This window comes from Oryzias latipes, chromosome 5 (genome assembly GCF_053564925.1).
Source record: "Oryzias latipes strain Hd-rR chromosome 5, Olatipes_Hd-rR_3.1".
NCBI lineage: Eukaryota > Metazoa > Chordata > Actinopteri > Beloniformes > Adrianichthyidae > Oryzias > Oryzias latipes.
Genome location: NC_136241.1, coordinates 6,938,336 through 6,962,632, shown reverse-complemented (window position 1 = coordinate 6,962,632; position 24,297 = coordinate 6,938,336). Strand labels below are relative to the sequence as shown.

The 24,297-nt window shown below is 40.9% G+C and overlaps 1 protein-coding gene across 13 annotated transcripts in view; it reads right to left on the bottom strand.

Annotated features, from left to right (window-relative positions):
- cacna1da (calcium channel, voltage-dependent, L type, alpha 1D subunit, a) overlaps positions 1-24,297 on the bottom strand; it is a 73,267-nt gene that overhangs the window by 6,578 nt on the left and 42,392 nt on the right. For 2 of the 13 annotated variants that reach the window (XM_023954780.2, XM_023954785.2), the window contains 24 exons: positions 24,142-24,271; positions 21,030-21,089; positions 20,892-20,951; positions 19,523-19,629; positions 17,794-17,881; positions 17,598-17,705; positions 17,457-17,509; positions 17,231-17,377; positions 16,704-16,905; positions 16,201-16,359; positions 14,836-14,946; positions 13,279-13,362; positions 8,615-8,647; positions 7,616-7,744; positions 7,457-7,522; positions 7,284-7,375; positions 7,039-7,198; positions 5,514-5,641; positions 5,319-5,415; positions 5,130-5,232; positions 4,874-4,975; positions 3,536-3,669; positions 1,339-1,455; positions 603-991 (listed from right to left, as the gene is read on the bottom strand). In XM_023954780.2, the coding sequence (XP_023810548.1) occupies positions 603-991; positions 1,339-1,455; positions 3,536-3,669; positions 4,874-4,975; positions 5,130-5,232; positions 5,319-5,415; positions 5,514-5,641; positions 7,039-7,198; positions 7,284-7,375; positions 7,457-7,522; positions 7,616-7,744; positions 8,615-8,647; positions 13,279-13,362; positions 14,836-14,946; positions 16,201-16,359; positions 16,704-16,905; positions 17,231-17,377; positions 17,457-17,509; positions 17,598-17,705; positions 17,794-17,881; positions 19,523-19,629; positions 20,892-20,951; positions 21,030-21,089; positions 24,142-24,271 (2,859 nt within the window). The remainder of the gene's footprint in view (positions 1-602; positions 992-1,338; positions 1,456-3,535; positions 3,670-4,873; positions 4,976-5,129; positions 5,233-5,318; positions 5,416-5,513; positions 5,642-7,038; positions 7,199-7,283; positions 7,376-7,456; positions 7,523-7,615; positions 7,745-8,614; positions 8,648-13,278; positions 13,363-14,835; positions 14,947-16,200; positions 16,360-16,703; positions 16,906-17,230; positions 17,378-17,456; positions 17,510-17,597; positions 17,706-17,793; positions 17,882-19,522; positions 19,630-20,891; positions 20,952-21,029; positions 21,090-24,141; positions 24,272-24,297) is intronic. The other 11 variants (XM_023954781.2, XM_023954784.2, XM_023954783.2 and 8 more) reach the window with 8 other exon arrangements.

Sequence of the window (24,297 nt, the reverse complement as noted above, 5' to 3'; positions counted from 1 at the left end):
GTGAACCTCCAAGGAGGAGGCTCAGCACTGGGGCAGCTGACTGAACATGCCAGGGAATCTTAGGGAGCAGAGAGGTTGTTGATCAATTCTTAAATAAAACTGTCAGAAGGAATGCAACCTCTGGGATTCATTTTGGAAAGAATGGTTTGAACTCAAGGTTTAAAAAAAAACAAAACAGTTTATGCAGCAGATAACCTCAGGTTATCTGCCTGCAGAGAAGACTAGTGAAGAATCTCTTATTTTGAAATTTCAGACGTGCGCCATGGATGATGTGAGTCGTGGCAGAGGGCAGATAGAACGGGCGAAAATATTCACTAACCCTTAACAAAAATGAGTTCTAAGCTGCCGGGAAAAGACTTTTCATTTTTCTCAAAAAGGACAAACCTGCCATCTTCAAAAATAACAAATATTTTATGATGCCGAGGGATTTATTGCAAAAGAAAATGTCCATTTTTTATGATCCATTTTCCTTGAAAACTTTATTTGATGGTGCTTTCCATGTGTTTACATGTAAGCTCAACATTTGGAAAGGATGCATGAGACATGACCAAGACATGATTCATTCATGAAGTATCTGCTCAGTAGGATCGGACAGTAGATACCTTTGACCCTGGGGCGTCCTTGGCTTGATGTAGTCGTAGTAGGACCTGTGCAGACCTAGGTATCCGTTGGGGGGTGCGTGATCGTAGTAGCGATGGTGTCCTCCGTTAGGAAGGCTGGACATGTTAGCATTGTTCAGGTTGATGTTGGTGGATTTGGGGGATTTGCCGTAGGAGTTGTGGTGTCGGTGGTGATGGTGGTGGTGGTGATGGCGGTGGTTGGGATGGGACATTGCGTTGGCCCGGGACAGGCGCCCCACCGGCTGCTCCATGTGAGCATAGTGGGGGGGAGGCTGCACCTGCAGGGGGCGCTGAGTGGCGTTGGTCTGATGGCCGTTGGATCGGCGGTGACCTCCGTTCATGAGGTGGTTTCCGAAGAGTCCCCCATTGCGCTGTGAAGGAACGCTTAAAGTAAAAGCGCTGCAGCTGGAACTCTCCAGTTACATTCCTGGTTTTGTTTAGGAAATTATATGAGCAAAAATATGTTTAGAAGCTGATTCATGATGTGAAGCATGTGAGCAAAATAAAGTATTAGAGTTTTAGAGGCAAAATTAGCAACAACAACAAAAAAAAACATCTGAATTTCAATAAAAAATGAATAAAAATGAATGTATTGTTCAGGCTGTTAAATTTAGATCAGCCGTGTTGTTTCTGTGTTTTACCCTGTAGGAAATTTGACATCACAAAACTAAGTGTTGCAACAAAAACATTTCCCTTTGTGTAAATTCAGATGAGTTACCCTATAAATTTCCTCGTCTTCCTCTGGAATAAAGTCTACTAGATCGTCATCTTGCAGATCACATGATATCGCTCGACGAATTTCAGGCCCAATATCATGAAGCGTGCGAAGGCCGGCCTGTAACCATGACAACAAGAGGGCTAAGAGCTACGGCTGGGACCTTCATCTCACAACTTTGACAGCACACAGCCAGGACAGACAGCACGCACACCGAACGAGCACATCCATGTTCTGCGCAGCAGCTGACATTCACACGGCTGACAGACGGAGAGAACATGGCAGAGCAGAGACAGAGACGACAGATGTGCTCTCCTCAGGTCAGCAGAAGTGTTCCCATTAGCGGCCATGCTTTGTCACTTTTAGTTCCCTGCTTTTGCTTCTTCAACCTTTTTTCTTCAGTCCTGTGTCAGTGTGCGAGGCCAAATTAGTTTCTAAAAACAGATTGTACTGTCAAAATAATACAAATAAATAAATAAAAGATGTTAATTGCCTAACAGATATATGGAAGTACATCTAAATCAGGGGTCTGCAACCTTTAATGATAAAAAAGCCGGTTGGGTCACGGAACAAAACCCACCGTGAGCCGCAAAGTCCCACTTCATCATCTTTAAAACGTTGTATTTTCTAGGCCAATAACCTACCGGTATTTATTTACATAATGTAGTTTGTAATATTTACAACAACTGATATGTGCCAGTGTTACATCATTATATAGATAACGATTTTAACTTCTTTTGCTTTTGGCAGCAGTACTAGTAAGTCTTGACACATTGCGTCAAAGAAAATCCTTCAGGTGCAACAGATTTACTTGAATTAGAAATGCAAGAAGTCAAATACAGCCGGCCTCTTCTATCACTAGGACTTCATCCTTTTTTTACCTTTACTGTCAAATATAAACCCGAACACAATGGTATTGTCTCCAATTTAAAAAAATTCATCTTTAATCTTTAAATGCAAATCCTTTAGAGACCTTCTTTGGGGAAACTTGTGATTTCGGTGTTGTTACGTCTTCTTGTGGCATTTTTCAGATGATGGAGGAAATATATAATAAAAATGTGTCTTAAAACTTGAATATCTGGGTATTTCTATATTCAGGTCATTGCGAATCAGGAGCAGATGCATAAAAATTTTATTGGAAAAGATTGTAGGGGTGACGTTGAAGTTACTACGGCAACCCACAGTCTCGCGGCTCCGCTCCATTCTGATGCAGACAATCAGATCCACGAACGTCTTTGTTTTCCTCATCTGAGCTGGAATCTGGATCTAAACTGGACAGATGGATAGCTCCAACGTTGCTCAGCCTTCTTGTTGCACTGGTAATGTTAGGTTGAGGTTGTGAGGGGCTGTAAGCTTTTGGGAAAGCATGTAAACAAATGCATGATGGGAAGGGGCAGACTTCCTGTGTGCCACGACTCAGAGGTACATTTCTATTGAAGTCCTGCCGCTCACAGTTTTTTCTTTTACTTTAGCTAAAGCGGGTATAATGGTAATTAATAAAGACCACTGGGAACACTTTTCCAATCGCCCATAAATGATTGGAGTGGAACTTTAAGACCTTTGCTTCTAAACAGCAACAAGACTTGTCATGCAGCAAAAGCTCAGAAAATGTGCTTTAAGGGTATTTTAATGATAAACCACTCTGACACTAGATTATACCTCTTACCATCATTTTCCATCATTTTAAAAATGTAAACACCAAACTGAATTAACCAAAACAAATAACTAAAGCTGCAGAGGCATTATTGATTCAAATCATTGACATTTTTGTTCAAAGCCAAAGAGCCATCATGGAGAGGTAAAAGACCCTCAGGTTGCAGACCCCTGACCTAAACCATATATCATACATTTGTAGGATTAAAAAAAGGCTGCTAGCTTCATGAGTGTCATGAGCTGCGACTTTAAATGCACAGAAAACACATGAGGTGTTAGTGGAGAGAACAAAGGCACGCTTCACATCCACATTTAAAGACAGAAGCACTAAAGACTGGAAATCACAAATTCATACTGTCCACCCAGATCATGAAGGTCCTACTGGATCATGAACCAGAACATTAGCACACCTCATGGTAGTTTAATGAGATGCACACAGACATGGAAAAGACCAAACGGAGGACTGCGGTGAAATCCACTATTGAAATGTTCTCCACAGTCTCAGCGCTCTCCTCTCACACCCGTGCAGACGCACCTGAGCACTCACCTGCAAGGCAATGGCCGTGTTGTTCTGGGAGGGGTGAGCACCCACCAGGCCTTCCTCTTTACGTTTCTTGAATTTCCTAAAGTAGTCCTGTATCAGGAAGGTGGCATAGAACTTCCCCACGGTTACCTCATCATCTGAGTGAACAGACCACACACATGGCTTCCTGTGACAGCCGGTCGCTACACAAACAACAGCCTGGGAGTCAGAAGAGGAGGCTCTTCTCCTCCAGTTCCTTTTTATCTGAGAATGATCGCTGATGTGGGAAACAGCTGAGCTCATCGTAACCGACCAAGCACCCCAGGCTCACATTTTCAGGCGTGCTTACAGCGTATGAAGAGCATTGTTTAAATTCAAAGCCGTTTTTCAAAATGCTCTAAAATTTGCCTCAATACTGAAGTTTTCATCTAATAAAAGAAAGAATAATTTTTCACCTTTATAGTTGATTTGTTTTTCTCTTCTACAGGAACAATTATAAAGAGGACTGGGTGGTGAAAGAAAACTCCAATCTACATTGAATCTCTTCAAAATGGGATTTATCCTTAAGAATGTTTCTGTTTATGGTTTTATTGAACGTTGTCTTTTCCTTTTCAACTAGTAGGACAGTAAATGCTCCAAATCTTTCAGAAACTTTTTGCACATTCACACATGCACCTGCATCGTGCATTTAACCTTAATTTTATTTACACTTTCTAAATTCTGCCCATGCTCGATGTACGCCCTATCGTGAATACTTCATCTAAAGGGATGCATGAAAGCCTATTTTTTAATTTGAAAGAGTGTGTGACAATGACTCTGAGGCGGGGGTCTGAATCACTTTGAACAAGCACGCTGGGGACAGAGATTGCACTGGGAGGCAACACTAGTTCCATGCCACCACCCTAAAACAGAACTGCTTCAGAATATTCTGATGTGCTTCTTTGTTTGGGATACAGAGATATTAAAATGAGAGGAGAGGAAGATAAAAACAGCTGAAGCAGTTAGAAGAGATGAGAAAAAAACACAGAGAAAGCAGAAAGAGTCAGCGAGGAAGAGAAGCCGAGAGAAGACGGAACGAAGAAAGTAGTTTGAGAAACAGGACATGCACTGTGGTCTACATGGCCATTCAAGCCCAGTGTTCAGGACAGTTTTCAGAGAAGTGGAGACCAAATGCAGATAAAGTGGGGGGGGGGGGGGGGGGGGCAACCAGGACAACATGGGCAGAGCAAAAACAGAAAAGGATACCGTTTCATCCCATAACAGTTGTTAAAAAAGCGATTTAGTGTGGCTTCAGTTTGGTTTAGGGGTTGAATACATGATGATGAAGATGAATTCAGTCAACATGCAGTCGGTTCCACTAACCACCAGCAGGGGGCACCACTTGATCCAGCAGCTTCATGCTGGTTCTTTTCCAGATCTTCTTGATGACGGCCCGCAGCTCTTCATTGGCCTGCTCTAGATTACCTGCACCACAGGGAACAAAGTGAGAACTCCAGCTCACAGCCAGCTGTAATCCATCCCAGCTCGTGATCATTGCTGTCACAGAATTATAGAGATATTTCCAGTTTTCTTTTTCTTTTAAAAAAGCAATAGGATGTCATTTGAATTCAACTTGTACCTTCTGTTTTGATTTTCAGGGCAGTGCGCACCAGGGCAAACAAAGTGGCGTTAAACATGACGGTGCCATCGCTGTTCAGAGGCATGTTCATGGCTACAAGCCTCTAAATGAGAAAAGCGGGCAGACGTTTAACATGACACGCTGACAATCTGTTCTTGAGAAACGTGTGAGTGACAAAGGAGAGGAGACCTTGCAGGCCACTCTGTGAGGACACAGTTTGCCAAAACCAAGAGGAGGCTGGATGCGACGGAGAAGGGTCACAACATCCAGATGTTTGATTCTGCCTCTGTACAGGAAAAATAAAATCGGATTTAGGAAATGGACTGGCACAAGTGCTGCACATCAACTCATAAAATCAGTAACTTAAAATTATAAAAAGCTCACTTTGCCTCCGGATCGTATTCTGACCAAATTCTTTTGAATTCATCAAGGTGGTGAGGACCGAGGATGGACCAATCACGTGTCAGATAGTCAAAGTTGTCCATAATGACGGCTACAAACAAGTTGATGATCTGCATAATCACAAGAAATGTACTTTTGATGTACATTTGTACCTTTAGTGACAATCCTTTTCAGAAATAATATATTTATACTTTTATATTTTTTTAGATCAAAATATTTCCTTTGACTTCCTTTTTTTAATGGCTGCTCTGACAACAAAGCAGTATGTTTGTTTTTTCACAAATTTCAAAACCAGCTTATAATGTTCGGTGTCATTTCCAGTCATTTAAAGACACCATTACAAATGAAATAGCTTCATGGCAGCCCTGCGGGGCAGTTTTAAGGACGCTTGTTTAGCTAGCTCAGGAATCTGCAACCTTCAAGACGAAAAGAGCCATTTGCTCCAATTTCTTACTAGAAATAAACACTTTATTTTTTTGCGGCCAATAAGTCATTTATTTTTTGATGTAGCATTTATATGTTTCCAATAATTGAATATTAACAGTGTCTATATGTATCTATGTCTATTAGCTTTGATTTCTTTCACTTTTGACAGCATTAAAGACAAGTCCTTTCAAAATAAAATCCGCATAGGATCTTCCTGCTGCAGCAGATTCACTTGAATTACATGAAAAAAGTCAAACGTAACATTTTCTCTCATTAGAACGTTGAACGTCGACATCCTTTTTCTCCTTTCACTATTGAACGTAATCATGGCAGGGTTGGTGTTGAATCAATGAGAAGAAATGTAAATGTGTAAATCTAATGACATACTCTGATAATGTTGCCTCTAAACAGCAACTAGACAATGTTTTGCAGCAGAAGATGAGAAAATGTGCTTTAAACTCATTCTAATTAATAAACCAGTCTGACAGGAGATTAAACCTTTTAGCACCATTCTGCTAAATTATCAAACTTCAATTCAAAAATAAATGAAAAACTAATCTAATCAAATTTACAAAACTATTATTCATTCAAATTGATAGTTTATTTTGTTTATTTTTATTAAAACCAAGTAGCCACAATTGTAGGTTCAAAGAGGAATGTGGCCCCTCAGGTTGCAGAGTCCTGACCCAGATGAACATCAAACTCTGAATGCACAAGTATTGGAGGAGCTGCTGTTTGATGCTGGATGACTACAGTAATCTTTACTTTTCTGAATAACAATACACTGACTAGATACAGTTTTTAGATTCTTAATAAAAAAATCTGTTTCCTAGACAACACACACTCTCCAGTCTTCACTTTTGGCTGCAGTAGTCATCCAAACTCTAAGAAATAGTTCTTTCCCTCTTGTTGTCTTTTTATCAATTGTAAAGATTGGTTTTCAAATAATGGCATTCATTCCGTGCTTGGTTTATAGTTGAGTTACTCCTGGACGTCAACTGTAAAGTTGCATTTGGTAATAACAGCTGCAGAAGACAATGCAGGTTTAAGAAAACTATGAAAATGTCTTGTTTTTGCATACTAAGAATGCACAGAGCATGTAGAAGGTAATGAAGTAGACTATTGCAAATCCACTGCCACAGGTCATCTCCTCTCCAATGTTGTAGTCAGACTCTGGGTCACAGAGCTTTCCAGGCATGCAGGCCAGCATGATGTCCTGCCACGCCTCCCCAGTGGCACACCTGAACATCAGACAGAGATCAACACAAATCAGGATCTATAACGTTCAAAGGAATTCTGTTCATAATTTTAGGTTCAACCACAGACCTGAATAGCAGGAGTACAGCTTGGGGAAATGTTTGGAAGTTGTTATTTCTGTTAATCTGTGTCCCATCCACCATGGCGATCTTTCCAAACACCTGAACCAAGGCAAATTTCCAATTTCAGTTCAGCCTGAACAGTCAAAAGTTGAAAAACATGTTCTGGGTTGGGTCACCAACCTGCATGCCGATGACAGCGTAGATGAAGAACAGCATGGCTATCAGGAGCGCAACGTACGGCAGAGCCTGTCAAAAAGGAAAGGGGAACGTTACGGAAATAAATGTTGCCACTTCAATGTTTCTTTTAGCAGCAAAGACTTGAAAAGAAGTTCATCTCACCTGAAAGGACTTGATGAAAGTCCACAGTAGGGTACGAATGCCCTCCCCTCTGCTCAGGAGTTTGACCAACCGCATCACCCGAAAGAGACGGAAGAAAGTGATGGAGATGCGAGCACTGTCCTCGGTGTTCTGCAGAGAAAGAGGACTTCCTCAGAGGAGTCCGGGAGCCACAGCATTCCCAGTCAGTGCAGAGGACCTGACTGTGCTTTGCAGGATGAATCGATTCCAGACCAGAAACATATGAGCTGAAAGAACCAGCACTGCTTCTCCATCACAGCTGTACCACTGCAGGGGGTCAATAGAGTCTGCATTTTCCCAGAAAAGGACCGTTCATTTTTGACGTGAACTAAACACAGTGCAGTTGCAGCGGATATGTTTCTGTCAGTCTGCATCCAAAGCAGTGTCAGGCTTCCTGCCTCCTTACAGACCTACAGGGGAGGAAGCAAGGAGGCGAGCATGCTGGGAAAAAAAAACCTTGCCATACTTGTTAGGACACATCTGCACAAGCATGGCACCCTCATTCCAGAGTCACTGCATGCGGAGTCACAGTGGGACCGACCCAAATGGGTCGACCAGGAGGTTGGCAGGTCATAGCTGGGTGAGCCAATCCCAGTGGGGGGTCTCCACCAGAGACCACGTAGCAGTGTCAGCAGAGCAAACGTGAAGAGCGGCTTACGACCGCTCCCACCTCACAGGACGCAAGCGTCACGTTTGAGTGACACTCTCTTCTTCATAAAAACTCCAAACACTTGAGGAAAATGAAAAGCTCTACAGAGATATGCGAATAAAGAAACCAAACGTGTGAGAAAAATCTTTAAAAAAAACAAAACAGCAAATAGAAACTTTAATATGACAAAGTAAAAAAAAAGAAATAAAAAAGAAATGAGCCATAGATCTTAAAAGATGAAGAAGAGTAAGAAAGAAGGAAATGCAAATTCAAACATGGCATGGCCCTGATATGTGGGGCAGGGGGAGGGGGAGGGGGGCTAAGGATCTTACCCCCATCTCATCCACCTGAGGTGTTTCTGTTGGCTTTAAAATCAAAGACCTGTATTAATGACTTGCATAGGGTTTTAATAAACTGGGCTAAACATATTTAACACACAACACCAGCACAGGCCAGTCGAGACGCAGACACAAGATGCTGCAACCGACGAGACAGAAACGTCCTACAGTTTCAACGCAACAAAGACAGACATTCCTTTACCATACTCCTATGCACATAATAATACTGACAGACAATTATGTTACACTATTCAAGATAACTGCCACCACACAAGTTCACATCTTTCTATGTGAGACACATGATCAGAATACAACATAAAAAGGCTAAATCCACATGTAAGACACAACTTTATCACTCCCCCTGTGTCCTGGTGATTACTTAGATGATCCATTGGGTTTAGATGGTGAAATGTCTGGCTGTTTTAAACGATAGTAATGAGAAATACAATGACTGGCAGAAGAAATACTGAAAAACATGATTCACTGCTTGTAGAGATCCTCCATTCTTGCACTTACACTCTTGTAGTGTTCATGTGACAACAAAAATGTAAAAACATTTGGTTTGGCTGGACAAATAAATTGTAAAATGCTTCGTAATCTAATTGGGTTTGTAAAAACCTTTAAGATTATTTTAGGAAGTAAAACATTCTGTGACCTACAGGAAATCAATCATCCCAAACACGTTAAACACACTTTCATTCACACAAGTTCACACATTCACTCTCAATGTTTGTCATATGCAATAAAATTAAGTCATGACAGCAAGCATTTGAGTAGAGACAAAATCCAGGTGCAAAATATGAAACACAAATTAAAAAACTCAGATTTTCAAAGAAAAGAGAAAAATTCAACTCCAGACAGAAATGGCTTCATTTCAGTCTCTCAGCAAACTGTCAGCATGAGGTGCAGAATGTGCAGAAACAAAAGTAGAATCAGCTAGAGGAGGTTCTTTTGGTAATCCTGGCCACAGTGCTGATGGAGCATGCCTTCTGCATTGCCACATTGTCGGGGAACGCTCGAGCAAGACAACTGAATGATGTGGAGCCAGTCCAGACTTCATAGCAATGCAGCAAATCAAGCATGCCAGCAGTGCGCTGCAGAAAACCGCCACAGGAGGGCGCTCTCAGAGTGTGGTGGTGCACAGATGTGGATGGATGGCAGGAAAGAAGGAAAAGAGAAAGAGGAAGAAAGAGACCAGCTGCTAATGCTGGAAGAGAGAATAAAACAGATACTGAAATAGAAATAGCGGAAAGAGAAGGGTCACTGCAGGAGAGGCCATGCACCTGACTGGAGTCTACACACCTGCGCTACACCTGAGCTCCACTTTGAGCTTTAAGAGCTCACTACAGGAAGACAGGACAGAACAGAACACAGACAATCACTCACAGGGACAGAAACACAAGATCATCAAAGAACCTCAGACTCAGCTGCACATGTGGTGTGCTTCGGTTACTCTGCTTTTTTATTATTAGGATTTATTTGGTTTGAATCAAACAGTCCTACATTAATACTGCTTATGAAACAAACATAAAGTTGGACTTTTTATCTGTTTTCAAGTGTTAAAAGTTTCCTCCAGGCCACTGCATGACTTGATTTCAGCTGTATTCAAAAATGAGATGGCCTACACAACCTTAAGGAATGCAAATGATGACACTTTGAAGCATCTCAACCTCCTTAAGGTGCCACTCCAATCATCCTTTGATCCATTTAAAAATCTATCCCAATGTCTTTTTAATTAGGATTCTGACGTTTTTAGTCAAAAAAAAAAAACGGTCGTTTTCTAGGACATAGTTTCTGCAGAGCAGCAGGAGTTCATTAGAAACTCACCTCTGAGTTGTGGGTGGGACTGTTGTCGCAGAGTAAGCATTTCGTCATTTCCCCTCATCGCTTTGTTTTCACTCTGTTTACAGTCCCCCACACCCAGAACCTAACGTTACCGGTAAAACAAAAACGGCGAGCAATATCAGAGCTATCCAGCCGTACAGGTTTTTTGAGCCAGACGCCAGCTCAGACGAGGAAAACGAAGACGTACATAGATCTAGTCGTCTACTAGTGTATACGCCGAATAGAAGCGGAGAAAGGAACTTGTGGCCTGCCAACTGTAGCAACTGTGTCACGGCTACAGGCTTTTTCAAAATGTATTCTGTGTTCCTGATTCACTGTGATTTGTAAAAAGAAATTCTCAGATAGCCTATTTTAATCTTAGTTTACCTTAAATATGTCCTCCGCCATGAAAACAATGCTACAAGAACGTGTTTGAACCACCATTTTCATTGAAGTGGGTTTTTAAAAATTTAAAATGAAGTCAAGTTTCATAGATTTCCCTCCAAATGATCCCTATTGTTGTGTAGGGTTTTCCAAGCTCTGAGCTTCAGGGCCATTCTGTCTGGAGCTAAAGATTGAGAAGAACAGCAGGCAAACAACATCAAAAGAACCAAATTAAAAGAAGGAACAAGTGGTAAAAGATGAAAGACATGCATCACAAAACTCTGTGACAAACACTGACCGGAGGGGTAGGGAGCGAGTGACCAAGAGTCATCTGTGAGAGGGAGGAATGGAAATGATTTTAGGGAAGGATATGACTGTGGGAAACGTTGCACCATACATGGGGAAAGGAAATGACCATTTGACTCATGCCGGGACCCAAACCTCAAACATATATCATGCAAATCTGTAGCATGAGGACAGTCCTGATGCAATGAAACAGTTTCTGTACGACGTACATGCGATGCAGATCAAACCTTAATGAAACGGCCCAATAATGTCTCCCGAAATGAAAAAAAAACACAATTCACTCATACCTAAAACACAAACTACACCCATGTAAAACACACACATGCATAACAATGATCAGCCTAAACAAAAACAACCAAAAAAACAAACATTTTTGTTACTATTTTAAAAAAATTCAATTCTATAAAACTCATGCAGACACACATTTTCTAACACAACACTGAAGATGTGAAATGTAACTCCTGAAAGACAGCACTGCAGCTCAGACATGACAGCACTCAGTCTCTAGCGTGAGCCTTTACGACTACATCCATTCTGCAGAATTTTGGTCTCTGCTGAAATCTAAAACCTTTGCACAGAGCCCTCCAGGTGCCAGTGGTTCACAAAAAAAAATCTGATAACCGGGCACACGGATCAATAAACACGGCCTGCGACTAATGATGACGTCACGCTATTTGATTGACTGTATGTTGTCCAATGACGTGTAAGATTGTGATTGGTCTGGATAAATTACAGTAAGACTGTAGAAGAAGAAATATCGAGTTCTGTTGGAAACAAAGCTCCCACATAGAGCGAGAAGATCTTCTGAACTGGCTTTTATTATTGTTGTGATTATTATTAAATGCCTGTTCACTTACAGTTTTTTCAAATCCATGCGCCCAGTGCTTTTTTTTGGCCGAACTGGTCCAGAAGAAGGGTTAAGATTAGGCTAATACGTGCTAACAACCTTTAGCCGTGGATAAATTTAAACTGGAATAACGTCAGCGTTTATTTTGTCTGGACCCGACTGGAAACACAAATTCACATGATTGTTTGGATGGTTTCTCAGAACTGTTCATTCAAAAGCCGCCTCCCCCCATCTCAAAGCCGCACCTCTCCTTGTAGATACAAATCTCCGGAGAGACCCGGTTCTCCTGAGTCCAGCAGCTCCCTCATGCAGAAAAGGCGAGCGGACTGCGGTCCGAAGCCTCCTCCTTACCGCACACCGTAACAAAGAACCCTTCCCTGCCTGCGAACACGAAGCTACTGCTCAGAGACACGCACGTGCAATGTGTGCGCGCGCAGTACGAGCACAATTGATTAATCCCTGCGCACAGATTGCTAAACCGTACCCACGGATTAATCAATCGGTGTGCACGGTTTATCAGATTTGTTTTTTATCCACTGGCACCTGGAGGCCTCCATACACCTTTGACATGGTTTGCAAACTTAACAAGTTAGTAGAAATAAAGACACAATTGTTTAGTTTTTACGATCCAAACATAAATGATTAAGGTTACCAACTTTTTTTTAGGAAACAACTGTCAATAATTTGTTCTTTATATGGAAAGATAACAGAAATGTTTATTTCTTTAGGTCATGAAGCCATCCTACAGAATTCAGTGAACATTTTGTTAGAGTCAGTTATGGAGGAGTTCTAAAGATAAAGTTGAGATCAACAACAGATTACACACAAGCAACATTAGTTTATCATTGCCATACTTGCCTCTACAAGTTTCTATGGAAACAAAATAAACACAAGTTAAGAGTTAGACCAGCATGACCTGAAGCATCCTCCACCGAATCAAACATCCCAGAAAAACGTGAATGAAACTAGTTTGTAACATAGGCAAGATTTTTAAACACACAAGAATCACACGTGTAAAGACAGTAGTTTAGCTCAAATCGACCGAAAGTCAAACTGAAGCTTAACAGAAAAAAAGAAGAATTTAACTGCCTATTATTAGTTTTTTTTTTTTAATAACCTTAAAGGTAAATGTAAAAAAGCTGACTGAAACTAAAGGATTCATCCTCCTGGTTTGTGTCAAATTCAAGTTAATTTATAAACAGAAAAAAAAGAACTCTTGACTTGCCATAAAAAGTCTAAATGGGTTTTCCTGTCAGCCTTCAGTTTGACTTTTAAGACAGAAGAAAGCGGTACTTACATTAACTTCAGTGATAGCAATATCCACCACGCTACCAACAACAATTAAGGCATCAAATGTGTTCCAAGCATCAGCAAAATAGTGCTGTTGAAGAAAACATGTGAAGGAAAGATGGCAGGGATGGAAAAGAGGAGACAAACCAAACAATTAAATGGCAGGGAGATGGGAGGAAAAAGAGAAGGGGAGATAAAGTATCAAGAAAGCTTAGCGTAAAGGTCCTGCCATTTAAACAAGGTGTGCAAGTGACCAAACCAGGAAAAGTAAGAGCCATCATACTGGTCACCACAGGGAGTGAGTTTCTCTCTCGGGCGAGCTCCAATGAAATCCCTCACTCTGAAATCTATCAATGATGCTTTAGCTGCACACGAAACTTTAATTCTCATCGGTTAACCACAAAGTAATGCTTATTTATTGAATAATATTACAGCTGCTGGAAGGATTTATTTACTCATTATTGGTCAAATAGAACAACCTGAGCTGAGACCTTTTAATCATAAGTATTTGGAATTTATCTCTAACTCCAAACAAATGCAGCCTCCAATCAGCCATATTTCACGTTTGTAATCAGAAAATTTTACCTAGCTTTCCTTAATTTCTCATCTGCAAAGCAGACGTAACACAACCATGTTTACAGTTTTGTCACTGTTAACACAATTTTGTGATAACTGTTTTAACCAAAGTGTGACAGTAATCAAGACTTTGTCGTTTAAGGCCGCTGCACAGCGTTTGCACACACCTCAGAGACTCACATCCTGCAGTGACATGAGAACAGCAGCCACACTTACTTACATCAATCTCACTGAGAACAATGTCTACTATGCTGCCAATCACTACCAGGGCGTCGAACACATTCCAGGCATCCCCAAAATATCCCTGAACAAGTTTCAGTGAATGGGTGGAGGGTGAAATGTAATATCATCAGCAAAAAAAAACAAACAAAAAAAAAAACAAGCTTTCACTGCAAATATGAAGTTTAAATCAAGAACTTTTCAGAAAACACATTTTGATTTCACCTGAAGGGACCGTAATTACAGCGAATCTATTTGCAGCTAAACAAACAAACAAACTATGTCCAGTTTTATTTTTGCACAATAAAGTAATACAGAGAAATAACTGTAAAGCAACAAAAGGGTCAGGCCGACACTCCACTCCACACTTCTATCTTACTAGCATCCTGTCCTTCTTCGGAACACAAAGCTGTCGGCAAATTGAAGGAAGGAAAATCAACATTTATTCTTAGAAATGACACTTTTAACAACTGCTAAGCATATGAGGCTGAACTATTTGGAAATGCAATGTAGCCAAATGAGAGGATGTTGCACTCTAAACAGCTAAAGCTAACTGCAACCAGGTCCATCACAGCAAAGGCAAGGACAAGTCAAATGACCATCCACATAATTTTAACAATCATTGGTGGGAATGGAGGTATAAACATGCAGATGTGGCTTCATTTCCACTCTGAATCATCCCAAACCTGCTGTTCTGACCCAAACTCAACTAAAACATTCAATGGAAACATGGGCTTTATTGTTTGTTTGAGCCTAAGGACATACTCACCCTGGGTTTGAAAGCGATGAGTTTCAAAAACATTTCCACAGTAAATACAGTAGTGAAGACCATGTTGAGAATATCCATGACGTAATTAAAAAGTGCTGACTGGCCGTAGTGCTGCAAGAGACGGTGGACAGTATCAGTCAAGACAAACAGATCAACAAGACAAAATACTAACAAATTTATGACAGCGACCTAAGTAAGACATGAAGGCACAGGTTTGAATCTTAATCAGGACTTCCAACCACTCAGCGATGTGTGGTTAGTAGAAGCAGGTGAGGCACTGCTTCACCTGCTGTCATTAGACCTAAACTAATGATAAAATAAATGTTGTCTAATCTGTTATGTAAATGTAATTTATAATTATGATCATGTTGTTGTTCACCTTTTGGCATATCCCTTCAGAGGTTGCCACAGCGAATAACATTTGACTGATTCAAACATGTTTGATTTTTAGGCTGGATGCCCTTCCTGACAAAACCCAGTATTTTATGCAGGCTGGGGACCAGCAAAGGGGGGGGCAGACTCTGCCTCTTGATAGATTGCGCAATCCTATGTAAACAGGGTTGATCTTATGCTGTAATACTTTATTGATATTTTTTAGACATTTTTTAACAATTTTTTGATCTGACGATGAAAAAAATTGCTTGTTTTAAAATTTACATTTAAATACTTTTTTTTTTTTACAAAAATTGTTCAAACGTTAAATGCATTGTAGTCTATATTTGCCAACCTAGTGAGCATCGATGCACACTGGTTTTTCGCAGAGACTTGTGGGAAATATTCAGGGCACTCGATTTCTGGAATCGTAGATTCGGACAGCACCACAAAATGGCGAACACACTATATAGTGCACTATGTAGTGAGTAGTGAAGGAATTCTGACAGCCACAATCAGTAGTTGGTAAATGTATTGGGTTGTTATGTTTGTAAATCTGACTGAAAGGGTCAGTGTCTCAGCAGCCACAAACCTCACGTCACTGCAACCTCCAGGAAATACAAGGACACAGCGGGTAGTTTGCAACAAGTGTGAACATTTTGAATTTTTAAAGGTTTTTTTCCAATACAAAGCCTAAATTTCTTTGAAGGATCCCAACTGACATGTTTGAGTCTTGTCATTGGTTTTGAAGGAGCACTATGGCGTTCCTCTCCTGAAGGTCATGGTTAAAAAGTCACACCAGTGAAACATTTAACCAGTTACGGTAAAAAAGTGTGAACATTACTGTGAATAACACTTCATAGGAGGCTTTGTGATTAATGCATAGTAGTGACTATCCATCAGTTTCTGAGTCCTTGTCTTAATCGTGTTCACCGAAACAGGGTTTTATTTTACTCACATCACATGACAGGTTACTGACTGATGATGTCTCACCTGCACTGCCAGACACAGTGTGTTGAGCATGATGAGCACAAACATGATGTACTCAAAGCCTGTGGAGTTCACCACATACCAGAACTTGTACTGGTATGGGTTCTTAGGGATGTACCTCCTCAGAGGACGAGCCTTAAGAGCGTACTCCACACACTGTCGCTGTGAAAAACAAAGCAATACCATACCAGTCAAAAATGTGTCCATACAAGGACGCCAACTCATATGACAGATCATAGAAAAACAGGAATGTCCAACTACGGTTCTCAAAATCTAACATTGTTTATCAATATTTACTGATTTTCTGATTATCATAATTGTTAAGTTAAGTCAGTTGGAAGCGAGAACCCTCTGATCCAACCACGCTGCATCAAAGAGGCAGAGATGGTGGAAAAACAAGCCGATCCTCAGAAGCAGAATCAGAAAGTCCTTGTCTTTGTCATGGAATCAGTTGAAATGCAAAATTCCAGTGGTTAAAACCCAACGTCATTGTTTACGGCACAAACCTGGTTCTTGTCAAGTTCACAGTTTTTGTACTCTTTTTCTCCTTGCTCCTGAAATGTGACGATCACAAAACCTACGAAGATGTTCATCATGAAGAAAGCGATGATGATAATGTAGATGATGAAGAAGATGGAAATTTCCACACGGTAGTTGTAAATGGGACCAAAGTTCTCTCTGTTGGAGTCGATGGCTTTGTAGAGTAATCTGAAGAACAACAACATGAAAATGAGAAATAAACTTTATCCGCAAGACTTTCTTTATCCCTTGTGCTAACTTGTGGGGTCCAGATGACCCCACTCCCAGTGTTAACGTGTCTGGAACCTTTTTTCTTCAATGATTTGTGATCTTCACTGGTGTCCATGGATTACATGAAATCCTCTCCACCTTTATCCACCTTTGTCATGCTGGGATAACACGTCAATGTAAGGCTGGGGTCATCTGGACCCCACAAGATAGCAAAAAGGTTACGAAGACGCTCATCCTCTCGTTAAAGCCTTAAAGCGAAAGCAGTAAACAGATTCAGTCTTACGCTGGCCAGCCTTCAAAGGTGGAGACCGTGAACAGGGCCATCATGGCCATGAGGACGTTGTCAAAGTTGAAGTCACTGTTGTGCCACACCCGCCGCTGCATAGTTGGCTGATTTACATCTCCATCCTTGTAGACGATGTAGGTGCCTCTGTAAGAATAGAACAGAAATGAGGACCAGCGTGAAATCCGCTCACACACTCTGAAGAGGTAGGAGAGGAAACACCAACTTGCACACTTCTTGGCTGGACTTTGCTTCATCTGTGCAGCGATAAAATTTTCCCTGTAGAAGAAAAAAATACCTTTGTTCTGGTTATTAATCTCAAAGTCATTTCACTTGGATACTTTGATGGGTTTTTTTTATCTTTGACCTTGAAGAGCTGCACTCCTATACAGGCGAACATGAACTGAAGCAGAGTTGTGACGATCATGATGTTACCAATAGTTCTGATTGCCACAAAAACACACTGGACAACGTGCTGTAAAACAAAAACATTGGAAGCTTTGAGATTCAGCTTTATCTTTCTAGAATTATTCCATACATGTAAACTAAAGGGTTAAGACTACCTTCAGGCCTTTGGCCCTGTTGATGGCCCTCAAGGGACGGAGAACTCGAAGAACACGAAGAATCTTCACCACAGAGATAGCTGAGGACCTGGGCAATTCAGACAGTTTAAAAAGGATTTTAACAAAATAGAGTCATGGATTTGAAATATTTTGTTCAAATAAAACTGCATGTATGAAAGTACATTTTGTGTCCCAATAAGCTGGTTCTACTTTAATTTAACATCCATCCAACCGTTTTCATTATCTGTTGACGAGGTCGCTGGAGCCAACCCAGCTACAGTTGGGTGAAGTCGGGGTTTACCCTGAACAGGTCACCAGTGAGTTGCAGGACCACACGCTCAAACACACTTACACACACTCACATGCACACCTAGGGGCTATTTAGAATCACCAATTAACCCAAGAAGTATGTTTTTTGCACGAGGAGAATATTTAAACTCCACACAGAAATGAGCCAGTCGGGATTTGAACCAGGGCGAGAGTACTAACCACTAACCCCTACCGCTGCACCATAGGGCGGGTGTTTTTCGTTCTAATTTTTTCCATGTATTTAGTTCTAAAATTTTTAAGAACTACAAAAACTAAGAACTCCAAACAAGCTGGACTTAGAAACTAAAAGATGACCTGCAAATAAATCACCATTGAAAAGCCACAAAGTGTTCGTGTCACAGACATGATGTGTTTAGTTTGTGTGCACGTCACGCAAATGCATATGTATTTAATAATAATCATAACAATAATTAAAGCATGTTAAGAAGATAATCTCGCTCCATGTCAGAGCTCTGCTTGTTTGCAAAGCACCGCACAATATCTTCTTCAATGGGAGTATCGTAATTTGTCCAGACCAATCACTATCTGATATGTCATCGGACCAACGGAAAGCGAATATCATAATATGACGTCAGCATTAGTCGAAGGACCCTGAATGGTCGTTGCAGGCCGAATGGTTATGATACCTACAAAGGCATTTAATTGGGCAGTTTATAACTTGGAGTAAAGAAAAAATATCATGAGAAAAAAATTAGGAATACCAAGAACATGTTAAAAATAGGCAAGAATGCTTCTAGCAAAAATAATGACTGTTATTAGCTGTTTATTTCTCCACAAAAAATCAATGAGATTTTGGCTTTGTGGGACCAGCGGGTACTTCCTGTTTTAAACGAGAGGGGGGGGGTTACTCAGTCCAGTTCACATCTACAGTCAATGGCTATAACTCATTTTCTGCATCACCACAAATAAAAAAGAAACAGTTTGTACTGGTCAATTTTTAATACTTCCACAACATTTTGATTTGTAATATTTGAGGATAGAGTATTTAGGAAAGACAACACAAACTGGTTCGTCCGTTTTTTTTCCCTCAGATACTACTTTACATGTCAAGTAGTATCTGATGACCAAACGGATCATGTTTGTGACACGGACGCCAGATTGTGGCTTTTCAACTTTTAATTGCAGATCATCTTATAGTTTTTAATGAGCGGATGAGGCTAGAGCCCAGCCTGTTTGGAGTTTGGTAAAAAAGTTGAACGAAAAACACTCTTGGTGTTTTTTTAATTGCATAAAAACATTAGAATTCTAATTCTCCCACCTGCTTCTATAGATAACAGTTTTTGAGCCTAATAATAGAAAATTCCTTTGCATCCTCTTTATTCTTTTTTGGAAAAGGTTCCTGTAAATTCAACAAAACTGTCATTTTGACTGCAACCGCAAAGAGAACGTGTTTACTCACTGAATTCCAAAAGAGACGAGAGAAACTCCAACCACCAGCAAGTCCAGCAGGTTAAAGTAATTCCTGCAAAACGCTCCTTTATGGAGAAAAGCTCCGTATGTCGTCATCTGAGGGAAGGACAGAGCGTGTTAAAGAAGTAAGGCAAACATCAGACTTACATACACACATTTACAGTGTAACGTTGCATTCTTACACACGCACACACATCTTAAATGAACATTTTTCAAACATAGAAACACCTTCTCAGCACTCTCACACACTCACACTCGAGTAGGTCACTCTGTTTGGGGTGGCGTTCTCACAGCAGGAGGCTAACTCTACCTTTGCCACCCCCACGGCCTTTATCTACATGAATGTAGTAGTAAGTCATTCCTTTCACAATCTACTATGGAATGAGGCAATAAAACATGCATTTTGTTGCCACGATGCTAAGGGAGTTTTCCCACCTGCAGCAGCTCTAGTTATAGCGATTGGAAAGCAGAAATGGCCTTACTTTCACATTCATGCGGACCGTCCCCCTACGGCACATTCCACTATGTTCAACAGTTCAGAATATAAGGGAGGCAGCTCCCAATTCAAACTTCATAGTTCAGCAGGCACAGAAGCAAAACCAGCCAGAAGAACTCTTCTTCAAATAATAAAAGTAAAAGGCTCATATCTCTGAGTGCATGCAAATGTGAAGCTCTGCAGACAGGCGAAGACAGGAGACGGCTAACCAAGAGCCCTACAGAATTTAGAGTGAAACAGCGGTCAGATTTGTCCTCGTGCAGCCGCAGAGGCTACTCCACATAAATATGCAGTCAGTCGGGGAAAGCAGACTGAACCATGCTCTGCGGGAACATGGTTGATTTTGCCCCCTCTTTTATGGGTAATCTGAGGAACAGTCAGTATGAGAAGCCATGAAGTAAAGCTTTGACTGGAGCTGACTTCACCATCTGGACACCACCCTGACCTTAAGCTCAACTTCAGCCAAGGCCTCTGTAATGTCTGAACAGCCCATTAAAATTGGTAGCATCGCACAGAAGGGGTTGCATCGTATTTTAGTCATTTTGCATCACCATAATAATTGTAGCATGACTGACTGAATGACGGGACGCCCATGTGAGTAAAATGCAATGTAGATGTGATGTTTCCTTCCCTCAGCAGAGAATAATATGACCATTTGAACAGGTCTGTTTTTCCTTTTTTAATTACTGTGTTAGGGGGGGAGGTAAAACTGCAGTTTTTATTGTACTCTTTTTAAAAGAGGTGCCATAAAGAAAAGAATTCAATGAGAGAAAGGAAACAAACAAGCCAGGTTGTGCTGAGTGGCAGGTGACACACAAGGAGAGAATGCAGCAAGGCTATCGCTGTCACTTTAAGGGGTTACCTTTAATACGATCTCAAATGTAAACATACTAGTGAAGACATAATCTGCATAGCCTAGGACCTGGAAAGCAATGAGACGTTGGGAGCGTTACTGGGGTAAGGTTAGTGACAGCACGGACAGGGGACACAGAGCATTTACCTTCAAAACGATCTCAACAGTAAAGATAGCGGTGAAAGCATAGTCAAAGTAACCAAGAATCTGCAAAAAGCAATGTAGATGTTTAACAGACAGATCATAGTACAGCTTTGCACATCATATGTAAACAAGGTTAAAAAAAAAGATAAAAAAATGATGGATTTTTTTGGAGTGCTGCAAAAAGTGCACTCATTTTAGCCATACAAAAATCGCTGATTGTATTGCATGTGGGGTTACCAATGCAGAAAAAGTCAAAATCTCTTCAGACCTTCCAGAAGCCTGGAAGGGTTTTTAAAAATGTTGAAATACATGGAATGCTTGGGCACCTCTTTAAATATGTCAAATGAATACATAAAAATGAGTTTTAAAGGGCCTATATCACGCTTTTTTTTGAGCCTTTAAGAGTAAATCTTTGGCACATTAAACAGCCATCTGAATGAAATATGAGATATTTTTGCAGCTCATTTTCCTACATCGAAAGTGAGACGACTGAATTTCGTACCTTGATGATCTCCCGCCTATTTTGTGATGTCATCCTAGAGTCGTGTCTGTGTCTCACCCACAAACAACTAAACTATTGCAAAGATGAATGGACAAATTATGGATATAAAATAAGAGCGTTTAGACGATCACTGCTTGCTTCGTGGAGAAAGTGGGTGTGTGTTAGCCTGGCAGCACCGACTCTTCCTGGAAGGGGCGGTTCTTCACCGGTCTACGTCACAATGTGAGAACCCGCTGGCTTTCATGGATTGAGGGGTGCTCAGAGTGCTGCTTTTTACAGGAAAACAATGAAAATAGTGCTTTGAGTAGTTTTTTGGTGAACAATGAACATTGTCATGCACTTGTAGGCTCAATAGGACTACGTTCACACTGCAGGGCTAAATGTTCAATTCCGATTTTTTGAAAAAAATCGAATTTTTTTGCAAGGCCTTTAACATTTCCAATTAAATGCGAACTTTTGTGATCTCCTATGTGACCGTGAAATGACCCAGAAGTGACCCGCATGCGCAGAAGAGTACTCAACGGTGAACGACGTCACGCGATGTTTGCGGAAGTAGCTAACGTTAACAACGGATGTCAACAACAGTGATGTCAACAGCGGAGCTCTTTTGCATTATTACATTTATTTTCACAAAGGAGCCAGCACAATAACAATCTTCTCATTTTATGAAGGCATTGGAGCCAAGATCGTCTGTACCCACTGTTGTGGAATGGAGATGTGTATGTGCTGGGGTTGCTTGCGTGTGTGTAAGAGAGAGGAGAGAGCGCGTGCAGCGCAGGAGGGAGTGAGAGGGGGGCAGAGGAAGTGTGTTGGAGGCGCGCATTCATGTTGTGTGTTACGGAGGAAGGAGAACGGTAATAAAAGAAGGCTTCCCCCCCCGAAGAACTGCTATTGACTCTTTGTTAACCCGGTCTGGAGAATCTGAGGGTCCGAACGGGGAAGTGAACCCCTAAGGAGGATCTGCCTTCGGCCCTGGAGAAGGTCTCCCCGGCGCTTATGATCACCGTCGGAAAGGGAAAAAAGTCATCCCGGGGAAGGTTCAACACCAAGCTCGACCATTTCGCTGGAAAAATTTTCAAAAACCTCCTGGTTGCGATAAGAGCCCTGGAGTTTGGCCTGAATAGAGCGGTCACCCCAAATATTAATCAAATCGCTTCCCTTCCACTGACTGGTCTCAGCAGCATCGTCCGCCATGGTTGATGTTTATCTTCTCGTTCCCGCCTACTTCAACGCAGAATTACGACCTTTGTGGCATATCAATGACGTACGGGTCGGATTCATGTGGCCTGGCCGTTCAGACGGAGGTGTCATTTGAAAAGATCGGATACGTTTCGGATTCAGGACCACATACCCAAGTGGCCTGGGTCGCACTTGAAAAGATCGGATCTGTGTGGTTCAGACTGTCATGAAAAGATCAGATACAGGTCGCGTAGGGGCAAAAAAAATCGGAATTGGGTCGTTTCAGCCTGCAGTGTGAACGTAGCCAAAGTTGATTTTTCATGATAAAAGCCCTTTAAAAAGTTGCCCAGTGTGCAAACATAGTGACAAAATACTGAATGTGTAGGCCAGTTTTGCAGATTGAAATTTTCAATGAATCGTTTCTCAAATCATGAATGTTGGAGTGGATGAAAAAAAAAGGGTGACTTTTCATAAAAAGTAAAAAAAAAAAATCTAACTTTTGCCTTATCCAGGATTCCTTGTTGCTTTGACAAACCAAAATGTCATTCAAATGAAACAACAGCTTTACTTATTAATGCAGATTCATGTTTAGGAAAGAAAAGAAGATGGAAAGACAAGAGACAGAGAAAGCCACCACCACTCTGAGGCCAGTGGAGAAGATGCCTCAGAGAACGATGAAGACCTTTAGGACCTGCCTTGACCAAAAAATGATCACCTTTCAATTGGATTCACAACATGTAAAATACTGTGGATGTTTTAACACAAATCTGTATTGCCTTAATGATGGCTACACACTACTTTCTGATAAGTTTAATGACGGTCATTCTGAAAAATGCAAAACAGGGGTGGGAACTCCTTTTGACGAACTCAATGTTTAATAGTTGGGTCATATTCTGTATGCATAAGAGTTAATGTGTCTGTTTATGATTAGGAGTAGCAATTGAATTATAGACAAGTGTATGTGGATGTTTATGTATTTTCCAATCAATGTCATGACCAATTATCCTACGTTTGATACATAGATCTATATTTCTGCTGGTTGCTTAGTTTTTTTTCTCGTTTTTTTGTGATTGCTTGAACTAAACCGTTTCCAAATCTAAAATAATGGCAGTTACTATTTTGCTCTTAATAAATTAACAATCAAAGGTGACTAAAAACAAGCAAATGAAGAAAGAAAGAATGAAGATTAAAAGAATAAAAGCTGCATCGTTAAAAATACATTTAGACTTAATGACCAAAACACAATATTATAGATCTATTCAATATGTAGTATGAAATCGGTTAACAAATGCATGATATTAGTCATTTAAAAGCCTCTGCAGGCTACAACAGTACTACTAGAAAAAATACTCATGACTACTTATTCATTAGCTTGTCTTAACCTCAAATTGTTCAGATCCGAGTTACATTTGTGTGGACACTTTGTAAACTTACAATGTTTCTGGCTGAGAGGTTTCGGATGGGGTCCTCTGCGGCGAGAGAAACGGAGCTGAGCATGATGAACACCAGGATGAGGTTGGTGAATATGTGGTGGTTGATGAGTTTGTGGCAGAACACGCGGACCCTGGAGAATACAGGAAATCAAGAACA